Genomic DNA, 16,142 nt, shown 5'->3' with positions numbered 1-16,142 from the left:
TTTCTGGGTTTTGTGGATCCTTGTTGATGAGTTCACTACATCAGTGACTTCAGTATTAACAAGTAAATTGTTTGCTTTTCTTTGTTTTGATTCCTGTGCACAAGGCATAGACTAGAATTAATGTTGCGTTTGTTGTGTTACGGAAACTTATGGTCTGTGCAGTGTGTGCTTGTTGCTCTTTATCTTGCATAAGTACCGAAATATAAATGTTGGTTTTGAGAGAAGTAGCATTGAAAACTTGATGTCAGGTTTACAGATGTCTTGAAGGTACCTCACTGTAATCTTCATATCTCTGTAGGAATGTATGTTGTTGTCTAACATATATTTGCTAGTACATCGATTGCTAAAGTCATTGTTTCTGTGCAACAGCAGAATTCATCAATAAATGTCTTCTTAAGTGTGCACTGAATACTTGTAAAATATTTTCAGGGTATTCAAAGTATAAGCCAAACAGTACCTCCCTCTGTACATCTTACTTGAAGTAGAAGATAAATAGCTGCCGTGGAGAATTCTGTTCTGATTAACTGGTGTTACTCTTAAATAAAATATTCAAACAAAGCTTTTTCATTTTTGTGTTGTGGTCCCCTAGTACTGCACTTTGTGCTTGCTTCTCTGTGATAAGAAGCTGAAACAGCATCTCTGCATTGTCTGTGCCTAACTGAGGCCTCCCATCTCTCTAGAGGTTGGAGTGAAAAAGAGACTTGCCAGACTGTCCTAAGGTTTATGGGTAGATTAAATCTAGAATCTATTTACGTCTTACACCTAGCAAGATTTACTGAAAATAAAGGCGATGGGTATATAATGAGGTTTAACAAGGCCAAATGCCGGGTCCTGCATTTGGGGCACAACAACCCTGTGCAGTGCTACAAGACTAGGAGAAGTCTGTCTAGAAAGCTGCCTGGAGGAGAGGGACCTGGGGGTGTTGGTTGACAGCAACTGAACATGAGCCAGCAGTGTGCCCAGGTGGCCAAGAAGGCCAATGGCATCTTGGCTTGTATCAGAAACGGTGTGACCAGCAGGTCCAGGGAGGTTATTCTCCCTCTGTACTCGGCACTGGTGAGACCGCTCCTCGAATCCTGTGTTCAGTTCTGGGCCCCTCAGCACAAGAAGGATGTTGAGGCTCTGGAGCGAGTCCAGAGAAGAGCAACGAAGCTGGTGAAGGGGCTGGAGAACAGGCCCTATGAGGAGCGGCTGAGAGAGCTGGGGTGGTTTAGCCTGGAGAAGAGGAGGCTGAGGGGAGACCTCCTTGCTCTCTACAACTACCTGAAAGGAGGTTGTAGAGAGGAGGGTGCTGGCCTCTTCTCCCAGGTGACAGGGGACAGGACAAGAGGGAATGGCCTCAAGCTCTGCCAGGGGAGATTTAGGCTGGACGTTAGGAAAAAAATTTTCACAGAAAGGGTCATTGGGCACTGGCAGAGGCTGCCCAGGGAGGTGGTTGAGTCACCTTCCCTGGAGGTGTTTAAGGCACGGGTGGACGAGGTGCTAAGGGGCATGGTTTAGTGTTTGATAGGAAGGGTTGGATGATCCGGTGGGTCTCTTCCAACCTGGTTATTCTATGATTCTATGATAATGTAGATGGTGGATATAATGTAGGTTTATTTTGCTGAGATGATGTTTTGTGGGCTAACAGCCATGAAGTTTGAGGGTTTAATTTTTTTTTCTGTTTGTTATTTTTTTCCCTTTATGTTGTTTTAACCAAACTCTGGGGTTGTTTATATTAATAAGTGTTTTAGGTGATGCAAACTAAGTGGATGCCAACAAATTTGTACCAGTGTTGCCAAATACCGGTATGAGTGTAACCAGTTTGGTGGGTATTCCAGTTGGGCTTTATTAAGCTGCTCTGCTGTGTTTTCCCTCAGCATGAGGCTGGGACCCAAAGAATACAGGCAGCCTTCAGAGGCCCTAGTTCCTCTTTCGCATGGGAAATGCCAAGGCTGTTTACTTTGTTTTGTTTACCAGTCCTTAGTCAGTGAAACTGAAAACAACAGAAGCTTTTTGTCTGTCATTAACTTCCTTTTGTGGTAGCAAGGATGAAGAAATGGATAGCTTTTTCTTCCCCAGTTCCTGCTGCTGCTCAACAAACTTGTTTACTCTTTGTTTGGCTGTTTCTTGTTCCTCCTGCTGTCCCTAGAACCATTTCATAAACATAAAAGACACGGATATGGTGTTGCATGACACTTTACCTATTTCATATCATCAGAGGGGATTTTCAGTCTTTTTTTCCTCTCTACCAAATTTAATTTTAGTTTTTAATGGAGTGAATGACAGGTATTTTAAGCAGCTTATTACCAGATTTTCAAAGCAACTCTACTTCTTGCTGGGTAGACATGACCGATATTATAAGCAGGCAGGTATCTAAATTTTGCCTTGATGTCTTTCTGTGGACTTACCCAAACTTGTCATAAACTCACGAAGAGTAGGTTTAGTGTCATAAAAGCTTCTTGATGCCATTCAGACTCTTTGTAGGATTTACTTAGAGGATCCTGTTAGCTCTTAGGGTATTACTGCTTGCTCAAAATTGAATAGCTCAGAGACAGAGTCGCTGAACAAAGCTATTTGGTTATGGTGAACAGAGCTCTAGCATGTGACTCTCAGAAGTGTTTTCACACAAAATCCTAATTTGTTAATTTAGATTGACTACAGAAGGGCCTCACAGCTCCTCTGTAATTGTGATTCCTGATGGTTCCTTCAGTGTGTCACTACGGTAGGTGGAAGGATGCCTTGAGCCACACCACATAGTATGGATCACAACAGCCTGTCCAGGAGCCCGAGTAAATGAGTTTAACATGCTCATGCTTTTGCTGGAATAAAGCAAGAAATTTTTTTTCATCCTGTTGGAACTTTTATAATAATTAATATTTTATTTTCCTGTTGTGCATCAGTATGAAACTGTGCTCAAAATATCAAAATAAATCCTGAGGTGTCTCCATGCAGAGGCTGTGCCCCAGAAGGCAAAGCACTCTCTTGGCATCCGGGAGGCTCCAGCTGAAGTGCAAACAGAGGCTGAAAGCTATTTTTCTCACTCTGTTGGGGAAGGACTAATCCCTGGGTTCCTCATGACATCCTTTCCAGGAGAAGGCAGGAACATAAAAGACAGGTAAGTAAAAGCCAGTTCTTGCAGTAACCACTCATCTGTGCTTGTTTGTGCTTCCTTTTCTGTATCATGCAAGGTCCAGCGAGGTTTAGCAGCCTGTTTAGCTGAGCAAGAACGCAGCGTTGGCTTTTAGGCAACAGCTTGTGATCACTGGGCAGGTCGAGGGGAGTTTCTTTTTCTTCCCCATGATGCTGGCAAAGTTTTATTTCTGCCACCTTGAGTCAGTGCTGGTGTTTTTCTGAGCTGGCTTGGAGCTTTTCAGTCTTATTAACTGGGAGAATTAACACCTACTACAACAACAAGGTCTCATTCTCTTCCTGTTTTAATCAGTTAAATTGGCTGTGTAATTAAATGATGAGTTGGACTGTATGTCATTCAAAGACTGTCTGTGTAGAGGAACAAACCTTTTTATTTGAGCCAGTAAAATGAGACAAACATAGATGAAACTTTTCAAACTCGAGAACTTCTTTAACTTCTCTAACTTTAGAGAAGAAATGAAACAGCTTCCTCAAAAATGAAGAGTCCCGTCTGAAAACTTCTTCTGTAAGCGTTATTTTTGTGATGCTTTAAGCTCGGAACAGAGTTCGCATCATTAATGATGAACTTTAAATATAATTATTGTGTGCTCCACTAATTTTGACTAATGCTTAGGTTAAAATGATTAATTGGGAGACAACATAATTAGTGCAGTGTAGCATCTGGCTACTTATATTTAAGTCTGTTAATGTGGGAAGCATAACTCTTGTTATGAAATGTTCTGGCTTGTGTCAGAATCTAAAATATTAGAACCATTTTACTCTTTAAATTGTTGCTGCAAATCTTAGTGCTGTGCAAACATTCATGCTGTAATAGTAATGAAGATGTCCAATACAGGAAACATGAAATTATGTCTGAAATTATGTCAAAATTTTAGATAACTTTTTAAAATATTCTTTTGATTTATGCTGCTGAGAAAAATGTATGTCATACTGATGTATGGCATTGGGAAGACAAAGAAGAAATTTATTGCAGGGAACTGTTATGTTCAGTCTTACCGAAAGATCGTTTTGCTTTTATGTTTAGTAGGTTGTCACGGTTAAAAGATGTATGAGTAGCATAAGTGTGCAGGAGGGGTATTTTAGTTTTCAAAAGCCTCTGGGGACTGCAGACATAATATATACTTTTAAAGTACAAGGGATCAAAAAAAAAAGGCATTTCCAGCTAAATTTGCTTATAAAGTTGTAACCAATACCTGGTTACAATACGCTGGTGTGGGAAGGATGGCATGGCTTACTTGAGGCTGAGGTTAAAATTCCTGAAATATTCCTGCTTTTAATCTGCCAATACTGCTTCTGTGGGCAAGTGTCTAATACAGCAGCTGATTTGCAGCATATTTTATTAAGACATTAATTATAAAGGGTAGGACCAGTACTGGGAAGGGTCATGGATTTCAAGGGGAGTGTGGGAGTGATGTTCATGGGCTGCAGATGAAACAGATTACATGTTACAGTTCTCACCACAGTAGGAGTTCCAGGAAATTTAGTCTTTAGTGGAAGACCGTAAAATAATTTCCGTGGACTAGAAAACCTCTTGTGTTTTTCCATGAAGACTGTTTTTGTCGTTTCTTTGCTGCTGGGTTATAATGTATTACAGGGACAAGGCATTCTTTATTTCCTTGCACAGTGAGGATGCAAATCTGCTGCGACACTACTCAAACAGCCATTTGTAGCGCTGACTGTACGTTGGTCAGTGTAGCGTTTACGTCTCATTAAAGCCAAAGTGAGTGACTCCTACTTAATGGTCATGCTGCTGCCTTTCATAGCAGTGAGGAAGGGGACAAATAGTCATAAGCTAGTGAAAAGGCCAGGTGCCAACTACACCCTTGGGAAGGAGAACAAAGGATGACTTAAGCTTAGACATAAGACATTAGGTAGTTGTTGCACAAGTCAGACCAGTCTTTACATACTGGCAAACCCCAAATCATACCCAGCCCAAGTCTTTACATTTAAGTCTGTTAAGAGCTGCCATAAATGTTTTGGATTGTGTTGACAGAGTTGGGGGCAGGAGGGCGGGTTTTGTGTTGCATTTTTTTGTGTCGTTCTCTTTCAAGAAAGGGCTATTGTTTGAAATTGGGCTTACTCTTTTCAGTGTTGCTTGTCGCAAATTAGCAGTTATGGTTTCTTCTGGCTTTGCAACTGATTATGTTAAACTTTGGCAAACTAATTACCTTTTGGCTGATGAGTGTACACTTTGTGAAATGGAATTCCTGTAGAACTCTGCCAGTTGTTCTCCTTCCACTTTGTAACCCTTGTGGTAACATTCATAAGGCTTAATAGTGAGGTGATGACATGATGAACATTCAAACTGCAGCTTCCAGTGGAGTTAGTAGTAGTCACAGCCAATGGAGATGACTTAATTTTAAGGTGTATTTATTTATGTGAAGCACATATGAAAGAAAATTGCAAATTAGGACTGAGTAAATAGCTAAGTTGTGTTTTACTAGATTGTTCCCTTTCTGTTTTATTGCTGGTTTGTTCTGAGTTTTGTTCTTTTCATGCTCCATTAACTAATACGTATTAGCAAGGTTGTGTTATTAAAAATAAAGTCACAGAGATGTTGCAATAGCTTACTACTATTAGTAGGTTACCTGTAAGTCCTTTAGCCAATTAATGCTTAAAAGCGTGACAGTAAGAACAATTGATTTAAATCCTTTGCAATACATTTTAGATTCCTGAATTCTAATTTTATGTTTTGACACAGGCTTTCTCTGTGGAATACTGCTTAGCAGGACTGCTTTGGTTTCTCTGCTCTTGTTTTGAATCCTTTGGGATCATTTCAAAACTACTTTGAGATAGTTTTAGTAGAAGTTAGTTCCACTAATTTCCAAAGTGACCATTTTCCATCGGTGACTCTCACTGGATGTTGTGGGACTTCAAGTATTCTGCTGGATGAAACTTTATTTTACATTAAGATGGGAGTTAAGTTTTGTTTCTTCAGGCAAGGTAAATCCTCACTTTCATGCCTTCCACTTCTCAGTGTTTAATCCTCACGCAGTAACACTACAATAGGTTCTACTCTGAAGAGGTAGTGAATTTTTTTTAAAAGGAGGAAGAGTTGCATGTGTTTGGCAGTGGGATTTTTTGGACAGAGCATAGCTAAATATATTGATTTTACATAGTTTCACTCTTTCTTTAGCTTTTTTGTTTTACTTCTGAATACACAAGAATTTCATTTAACTTGAAATCTTCCCTTTTCTCTGTGTAAGTCTTTACTGGAAAACACCCATGAAAATAGACATGCCAAACTTACAAAAGCAATTAAAGATATAAGAAAAATACCAGTGTAATATAGCTCTTCACACTGTACTCAAGCAGCATTAAGTTTAGCAGAAGAGTGCAAGAGGTGTTAAAAAGCAACTTGTTTTCAGGTGGTTAAGGCATCAGTTGAGAAGAGTTATTGTGCTCATTCCTGTACAAGTTCTTTTCGTCTCATACACAAATACACTTTTGGATAAGGAGACGGTTTTACAAAACCTGTTCAGTGATTCTATCATAAGAAAAATGGAAGATGATTTTTGTATAGGGAGAAGATTACTTCTGTATGTGAATGAATGTCAGCAGCAAGAAAATAATGCTTTTGAGGGAAACGTGCCTAGTGGTGGGTGTCGCACCAGCTCAGTCTAAACTCATACTCAATCCATAGACCAAACTATTGATGCCTGGGTTTGGGTAAAGACAAAGAAGCTGATGCTCATTTCCAGGCTCAGTGTTCTGCCAAGTGGTACGGGGAGGAAGATTGAAAGAACTGAAGGAACTTTTTTGCCCTAGTCTGTGAGGGGAAGAAACGTAGCCCAGTGCACTTGGTCAGATCTCCCTTTGTCATCACTGTAACACTTGGGTGCAAGGAAACCGCTGAGTGGCTGAGTTGGAAGGAAGCGTTGTAGGTCATCTGGTCCAAACCCCTGCTTAAGCAGGTCTACACAGAGCTGGTTACCTAGGACTACATGCAGACAGCTTTTGAGTATCTCCAAGCGTGGAGACTTCACAAGTTCTCGAGATAACCTAGGCCAGTGCTTCACAACCCTCACAGTGAAAAAGTGTTTCTTGACATTTAGAGAGAACCTCTGAAGTATTTCAGTTAGAGCCAGACACAGTGGGCACAATCAGTGGGCACCACTAAAAAGAGCCTGGCTCCCATCCTCTTTGTACCCTCCCTTCAGGTACCTCTGTCCATTGAGAAGAATCCCTTGTGTCTTCTCTTCTCCAGGCTGAACAGTCCCACTCATGACCTTTCTGTTGGCTTCATTTCTGCTGGCTTCACAAAGAGCTGGAAATCCACACAGATCTTCCAGGATAGGTCTGGCAGCTTGTGTGCTCTGCCTTGCTTAGGTTAAAAGATGATATTGGCTGGCTGCTGGCTGTAAACATGGTTTAACAGCTGGGATGTTGCTAGAGAGAGTGTGTGTAAGGACTAAAAATCTATGCAGGAGAATGCCTTGATGATTGTGTCCTTGAATGTTTGTTGTGGAGACTTTGGGTTTCGGTTTTGAGAATGCAGATGAGTTCTACCACTATTAAATCTTGGATTTTTATACTTTTATCAATGAAGTAATGTTTGTCAACTTCTGACAGCCTAAGTATTCCAGGTTCCCAAGGTATCCTGAACAAAAAAGGAGTTTTAAACAGAGAATATGTAAAATCTCCATCCTGTAATAGGGAATGCCAAACAGTTGCAGATGTTTTCCGTGCAGCACTTGCTAAATACCAGTAAGAATTCTTACCCAAGAGGGTAACAGTGATTTATTACATGAGCCACGTCCTCTGAGGCTGTTTGTTTAAATCCTCTTGTTTATTATAAGCTGGAATGCAGGGCTGTGGGCTGTGATGGAGAACACTAGCATGGTGCCTGCATGACGCTTCTTATTAACAAATGGCATCTTTGTTTGAGTATCAGCAGCTCATGTAACTCTAGATGGTCCACGTCTTGAAAAGGAGCACGTGTTGTGTGGCTGGGTTTTGTGGAGCAAGTGCTGCAAGTGGAGGAGGAGAACTTTCCTCTATTCATTTTTGATAAACTGATTTAGAATATGGTCTAGAAACAAACAGTTTTACTTCATGAGGGCTAAACCAGAGCTTTACAAGGACTGGGCAGAAAATCACAATCTGAAGACTGGTAAAATGTCCTTTTATTTTATGTACTGATGTTGAATTATTTATATAATGTGCTGTTTTGTTTCTCTATCATTCTGAATTAGTGGTAACTCTTGAGTTTTAAATACTTAGTAGTACTAGGGTAGATAATTATGTTTAATGGTGGAAGAAATGTAGCTCAGTTAACTTCTGGAAATATTGTTTTTCTGGAGGAAGTATTGCTATGTAAAAGGGATTGCTTTTCTAACTTTAACTGCTTCACTTTTGTGATAGAAGTTCTCTCTGCATGAAAAATAAAAATAAAACATAATAAATCGTTTATGTTCAGAGCAGGTTTGATATCTATGTGCAGGTATTTACCACTGTTTTTCCTCTTGAATATTGGTTACCCACAACAAAATACTATTAGATGTACGTCATGGCTTTTATTTCATTGTTTGTGGGAACGGACTGGAAGGAAAATAAACAGCCTGGGTATTAAAGGGACTTTCCGATATGACCAGAGATTGACAAAATGTTTTGTTTATTGCTCTGATATGTGCTGTGAATGTGTAGATGTGTAGCAGCTAGTGGTAGTGCCTGCAGCCAAGAATTTGTGCCGCTGCAGCTCTTTGTGCAGTGGAATGTGTAATGTGCAAACAGGCAAGAATTTGAGTGAAGTAATGGGAATCAAATTAGTATGTTCCAAGTCTTTTGGGGTTTTCAGACTGCTCTGCAATTGAGGAGGCAGTGGTGATGGGTCAAAGAACAAAAAGGGGAGAAATTTCCTTTTTGCAATTTGGGATAAGAGTTCACAGGATGCTGTTAGTGCACTGGCCATACCGGAAGGAGGCATTACCTAGATTTATGGCACATCTGTAAGCACCAATTTATTATGCTGCTGATAATGCATAAGCCGTGTAATGTACCTTGCATCTACACACTCCTTTGATATGGGTAAAGAACACATTGAGGTTCTTGGTGGCACTGACCTCGTGCAGTCTTGGGGAGCAAGCAGGTTCTTGCCTCTTGTTACCTCTTCCAGATGAGGTGCTGTATGGAACTAGGAGTTTTTAGGCTGGCTTCATGGAGAAGCCTCACTAGTGAGTTTGAGTCACACCAACGATCCTGCCAGCTGGACGATTGCTTTTGGATGAGCTGAGATGGATGCTCAGTGCATTGCAGACGAAAATTACTTTTTGAAATGCTGTGCCTTAGTGTTTTGCAGTTTAGTAGTTGAACAGGATTAGAAGCCACACAGGATTAGGCAGAATTCAAACTACAGGTGCTTAGTAACCCTCTAAGAGCAGAAGTTTTTCTTCTTGTGGGAAAGACCATGACTTTACTGTCTTCTGGCAATTCCTCACTCAGCAGCAGCTCAGCTCAGTCAGACCGTGCAATGAAAATCAAGTGTAACTATGGGCTGTTCGTGTTGCAGTTACCCCTGACCAGGAGCAGCTGAGCTGCTGCTGGGCTGTCACAGGCTGTTAGCTTGTTAGCTGCTCCTTGGCCACTGAAAAACAAGGGACTGCCTGTTCCTGCTCATTGATTTTGAAAACTTGAGTTACTGTGGGGGCTGCAGGAGGGATCCTCAACGTTTAGCTTGGGATTTTAAATTATTATCAATTTTATTTCCTCTTCCCTCCTCCCCCTTAAGCCCTCTGTGTTTTAGGTGGGTGATAGGGGGACCTTGGATCAAAGACTGTCCGGTGTCTGTAGGTGCCTAAGTTTACAGCTACTGCTTCTGTCTGTGAAACACAAGGAAGAAGATGGCACAAATCCAAGAGTAAGGCAGGATTATTTCTTTTTTGAGTTGGATTGGATCTTCATGCTGTAGCTCTGTATCAGTACCTGGTTTCTTGCAAAAATTTCTCCTCTTGATTAAATTCTAATAATAGTCAGAATTTGATTTTTACATCGCCTTGTAGGATATCTCCTTACTGTCTCTTTATTAGTGTTTCTTTTTCCTTGGTTCTGTTGTTTTGTTGTTAAATATATCACTTGTGGCAGTTGGTCCCTTCCAGTTAGGCTTGCATTCATCACGGAGCAGAACATTACGTATTTTTTCCTTTGCATTATGTCCATTAATTCCTCCTTGCTTAAATTTACTGCACTTGCCCTCCTTCATTAGGAGTGGAAGAACTGGGAATTCTGAACAAGTAAACTGCTCTCCCCAGTGTTCTTCAAGCTGCTTAGTATAGGAACTAGGAGTTTCCAGATAGTTTCTAAGTTGGTGTAGGTAGCCAGTTTGTCAGTTTTAGGAATTTATTTTAATTTAATGGGGTATTTTTAAATTTTTATTTAAATCCTTAAAAAAACCCTCCAATTCTAAAAATGTTGGATTTGGTTTTCAATGCCATTAGGATGCACACAGAGACCAACCGATAGTGGATATTGTGATAACACCCAGAATTCACCAGTAAATTTGTTGCTACTAAGTAATACTAGCATCTCTAGATTCCTTGTTTCCCCTCTCAGAAAACAAGTAGTGGGGACTCATTAGGAATTTGTCTTTGTGTAGGACTAGTTCAGTTTTGTGCCTGTGCCACTTAAATATCTTATATCTCATTACCTCTTTTATTCTGAAGAAGTTGTGTCTTTTTAAATTCTTCGATAATTGGTGAGGTAAGGAGAGGTTCTTATCAGAGTGCCAAAGAAGAAAGCTTGTGCCGATGCTAGACAATACTTTCCTCTTGCTTTGTAGGGCTGCTGGGCATCCACAGGTGTCTAATTTATCAGGCCTGACTCTTTAGTTTAAAGTCAGTGAGTTGCAAAATGAGACCCATTTTAGTCCTGTCCTTTAGAAAGTGAAATCCAGCAATTCGCTAGTCATGTCAGTAGCTCTGACAAGTGAGATAACCTGACTTGTAAGGGGAGCAAAGCAGTAATGTGGCCGTTAGGTCAGTCATTTTTCACATCATCACGGACTGGGATTTTACGTTTGGTTTTCTGTCTGAGAGAGTGCTTCAGTTCCTTTGCCTGCTGCTTTTCAAAACTTACATGTGTAATATTTGCAAGTACAGAATACAGGTCAGCATGACAGAGTGATGAGGGAAAGTCCTCTCTAATGGGAAGTGTGATCAAGGAAAGCCCTCTTTGATGGGGACTATTATGTGTATCAGGCCAACTGTTCAGAAAGGTTTGTTCGTAGCCTTTTTCTTTTTGTGATGTACCTTTTTCAAAACCTGGATGTGTGACATTGGTGCTTGGCAGGGTTTTAAGCATGCTCATTGTACCTTGTAAGCCTGACCAATTTTGGGGGGATACTTACATGCACTTTTTTGAATGCCGCTGTTCGTAGATTTTATCACCGTTGGTTATATTTATTATTGTAAGGTTGTTGATAATATATTTCTGCATTCTTTAGTCAAAGTCAGTTCTCTGTACTAGTTAATTGACTACATATTAATGTCAGCCTCATCTGAAGTCTCATTGTTTCCAGTATAATGTGGTGTTGACCGTCTGTAATGTAACTTTTAATTAGATTTCATCGTACGTTTCACATCTTTAACTTCTTTCAGTGAGATAAGACTCACTGAATAAAACTGATAAAACTTTAGAATACCAGTTATTTGTCTTTATTTTGTAGTGATGTAGTGATGCATTTTTGTGCCTAGAAAGATAGTTCATGAAGAATTTTTCTTGTTCCCATATTTAGCTTTTATTTTCTCAGGTATCGTTGTTTCTAACTTGGAGATATTTAAATAATTCCTCTTACAAGAAAAATCATATTTTATGCTTATCTCCTGAAATATAACCTTTTGTCCCTGTCTCAAGCTGTTTTCCTGAGTTTGAGCTATGGACGGATTAACGTAACATTAAACTATGTCAGTGCAGCTAGATGTAATTCAATTGTCATGAGGCACAGAACAGGCCGAACTTCAATTCACAAGTTATTTATGCAGAGGAAAGGCAGGTAAGCCGTGGCCACATTTTCAGCATAAACCAAGGCTCAGTTTCTGGTGCACGTACGGTTTGCGTTCTTTTAAACAAAGGTTTAAATTTTCTTTTAACTTTTACCTCTTATTCTGTCTGTGATGTTGAAGAACTATGCATGTCCTTTTGAGTATATTTTAAAATACAAGTAGTAATCTTGTGTCTCTGATGGGGGTTACTGAGGTTCTCTGCCTTCCCCTAAAGAAACTTCAAGTGAAAACATGCAGAGACTGTGCAAAATCTTTAACATGGGGTGTTACAGGCCACCTTGGTACAACACCTTCTCTAAATATCTGAGAAAAATGTAGGTAAATTCTGTCAAGGAAATACTGAGTTTGAGCAAATAAATGTTTTAATAATGTTCTACAGTATAATCTGATCTATTTTTCCATTTCATGGCCCAGCTGGCTGATATGTACAATTCCTGAAGTTCATTATGTTGCCGTGAACTAAATAGTGAGGAAAAACCATATGCCTGGAGTTATTTTTACAATGCTGTGTGCTTGAAAACTATACCAAAACTTTCTAAAGCTTTCCTTTACTGAGGGTTCACTGCTTCTTGATAATTTAAACAAATCTGCTGGACTCTTTTGCAAACTTATCATTGATTTAAAAGTGCTTTGCATCGTTTGTTTGACATTGTAATTGCATTTGGGATACTGAAATGTATTATGTTGTTGAATATTGGAAGGGGCAGCTTTCTTGCTTTCCTTTCACAGTACCCTATTTACATTCCTGTCCATGTTCTGAAGGTTGTTTCAGCCGAGAGAACAATGCCAAGGAACCAAATTCAGAGTTATACATGGAGTCTGCTTCACCCTCTCTCTTGATCAGACCAGATCTATCTGAACTTTTATCTCCACTGCTGTAGTAAACTCTTTGTCTGTAGCACACTGACATCCAGTGCTTACCCGTGCATCCATGTTTTCTTACTTGCCAACCTTCCTGTTGCCATATGCGTATTCCAGCTCTGGGTTACCTCAGTTGCAGTTCTGATAATATAACAATGTCCTTCACTGTTTTCTGAGAAATAAGACTTAGGCGATTTCTCAGAGGAAGTTGTGCAGTATCTCTTCAGCAGTGTCCTACTCTACAAATCCTGTAAATAGTCCACACTTCTGTTTTAAACTAGTAGCATATGTTTTGGCTTTCTTTGACTGTGTGAATGTTTGTGGAATTAGCAGCTTGGAGCTTTCACTCCTTTCTTCAGTTTTTCAGTTAGTTAGTTGTAAAGTATAATTTTTTCTTCTTTTGACTTCAGTATGTGCTTTGGTGGAAAATAGGGAACATTGAACACTCAGCAGTTAGGATACCATCCAATAACTGTGTTTTATTCCGAACAGCGTTGGAGACATGCACCAAGGTTGTATTTTGCTTTGATAAAATTGTTTTGGCATTTTCTTATCCAAGTAGCTGAAGTTTATTTTCCGAGTGTTTAGCTGTGGTTCTTCATTCATGAAGGAGAGAATCTGAACAGCATTATTTAATTCCCTACAGGTGCAGATGCTGAGCAGGATGCTGCTATCAAACTTGCCCAAGAAAGAGCAGAGATAGTTGCCAAGTATGACAGAGTAAGTGAACTTGATAGTAATTTTAAGGACCTTTGATAATTAATCTTAATAAAATGTCTGTCTTAAAAAATGAATTGTAGTTGCTGCTAGCTTTTGTTTAAAATACTCTCTGTGATACTAATCTGCTGGTTTCACGAAACACTAGCCTTTAGCTGAATTAAATTCTCCCTCTGTGGGGGATATTCTTGATAATGACTCAACCAACTAATTTTTCAGGTGCATGGCAAGTTATTCTGGGGCTGTTTGTAAGGTAGTGTAATGTATCAGAAGTAATAAAACTAGGGTGTTTCAGGATGCTCAGTATATCTGTGATACGAGAGGAACTTCTGTTTTACTTTTTATTTAATTTTTAGTTATGATAATAGAAACATTTAAATTGTTACAGGGAACTTAAAAGATGAGTGAACTGTGTTGTTTGTCAGATTGCTGTGAGGAATTGAAGAAATACACTAGTCATATCCCTTTCTTTCCTATCTTGATCTACTTGTCAAGTAAAAGCCTGGCACAAAGGATGCCTGGAATGCCTACGCTGTGTTCGCATGTTTTTGCAGCACTTATGGATTTTAAATGTCATTGGAATACTGAGCACACTCTGTGGAGTTAATGAAACCTTTTGCATGCTAGATGCAGTGGTGGTTTGCACAATGTGCACTTACATGAATAGCTGTGTTTTTTTTAATAAGGAAAAAAGACACATGCAGTTTGTGTTCTGAGCGGTGGCTTCTCCTTACAGCCATTAACCTGCGCAAAGCCCATAGCGGAAGAACATACGGCTCAAATATGGTTAAACTTAAGCAAGTCTAATGAAAAATGGTAATTGGAGTAGAAGAGAGCAGCATGAGTGAGTGCTTCATTGAGGGAAGACTCAGTGCTGCATTCTGTTTGAGGGCTGCTGAAGTCAGCAGGGGTGTTAGTTCAGGACTGTCTGCAGTGTGTGCTGTTTCCAGTGATGGTTCAGGAATGAGAGACAAAAGAAAGAAAATGAGTACTAGGGACCATGATGGACAGTTGTGGAGATTAACAGCAGATGTGAGATGATGAGTCTGTGGTTCAAATCGGTGGTTGATGTTTGTTCTGTGTATAGCATTGGCAAAAAGAGATTTCCTGTGATGAAAATGGTGTTTGTAAGGTTCTCGAGGAGTTGTGCTCCCCTGCTTTGTCTTGGTTGGTTTGCTTAGGATTAGTGTTCCCCTCCTATACTGTACTCCTACCACGTCCTAAAGATTATTCTTTGGTTGAATCCTGTCTTCTGTGTCTTAGCTCTTTGTGTCATAAAACTTAATTTGGCTCTTTTTTTATTCCTTCCTTTAGGGACGGGAGGGTGCGCAGATTGAACCATGGGAAGATGCTGACTATCGTCTTTACAAAGTCACAGATAGATTTGGATTTCTACAGTAAGTAGCAAGCTTGAAAAGAAAATAAGATTAAGACTTTGCTACAATTGTGATTTATACTTTTTTGTTGTCATTTATTTGGTGAAAGTATTATGACTTTTAATAGATCTTTTGGAAACCGCTGTGTAAGTTTTAGGTAATCTTTACTGTACTTCTCAATTCCATTTCTAGCTGATTTTTAGTTCTGTAATTTGATCCTGTGTAGGGAGTGAAATGTTTTTGAATATTTGGGAAAATTCATAGTCTACCAAAATATATTGCAAGCTGAATTAAATTGCAGATAAATTTTTGTTTCATGTTATTGTTTTAAATATAAAGAAACTTGAAGTTCTTGGGAACATTTTTAAAAATTTCAATTATAATGGTGGTCTTTAAAAAAAAAAAAATCCCAAACCATTTAGGGTTACTTAATTGTTGTATAAGAACAACTCTGTATCCCAGTTCTTCACAGATAAAACTCATTTAAGTGCCTATATTTAACAACCATACTGAAGCGTCTGCTGATTTGGGACCTAATCTTTCATTGTAAAGACAAGTCAGCAAATGTGAGAATCCAGAACAAATTACCATATAGGCACCTCCTTTATAACAAATAATGCCTCTTTCACCAGTCAAAGATGAGAGTATTAAATTACAGAGGACATTTGTGGTTGGCAGATGTAGATGTCCAGCTTGCAGAAACTGAACACAAGCTGACTTGCTCCTTTGGAGAAGTTCCAGTTAAGACTCTCTGCCATTCTTGGTGTTTGGCATTTATGTTTCCGTACATGAAATGCTATTAAAATCTAGAGAAATCACTGATGAGTGAATAGCTTACTGTAATAACTATGTACTTGTTGGTGTGGGAGGGAGGTGTGTGGGTTTTTTTTATTTAGGGGGATTTTTTTCCTTCTCTTTCTTCTGTGTTGTAATGTCCCTGTTTTCAAACCTGTCAATTAAAACAGTTGTCTTTACCTGTAGATTGCCTTTGTTTCATCAGGGTGAGTTACTTTGGGGTGCGGTCTCCAAACACTTCTGTTTTACACAGAGAGGTCTTTGT

The 16,142-nt window shown here is 39.4% G+C and overlaps 1 protein-coding gene across 3 annotated transcripts in view; it reads left to right on the top strand.

Moving 5' to 3' along the window:
• Positions 1-16,142, top strand: part of USP6NL (USP6 N-terminal like) — a 123,235-nt gene that overhangs the window by 43,009 nt on the left and 64,084 nt on the right. For 2 of the 3 annotated variants that reach the window (XM_069869723.1, XM_069869551.1), the window contains 2 exons: positions 13,636-13,709; positions 15,021-15,103. In XM_069869723.1, coding sequence (XP_069725824.1) covers positions 13,636-13,709; positions 15,021-15,103 — 157 coding nt within the window. Of the gene's footprint in view, positions 1-7,959; positions 8,246-13,635; positions 13,710-15,020; positions 15,104-16,142 lie in introns of those variants that run through there. The other variant, XM_069869642.1, reaches the window with a different exon arrangement.

This window comes from Phaenicophaeus curvirostris, chromosome 1 (assembly GCF_032191515.1).
Source record: "Phaenicophaeus curvirostris isolate KB17595 chromosome 1, BPBGC_Pcur_1.0, whole genome shotgun sequence".
Lineage (NCBI taxonomy): Eukaryota > Metazoa > Chordata > Aves > Cuculiformes > Cuculidae > Phaenicophaeus > Phaenicophaeus curvirostris.
The sequence above is the reverse complement of the archived record's forward strand: the minus strand, read 5'-3'. Positions and strand labels throughout refer to the sequence as shown.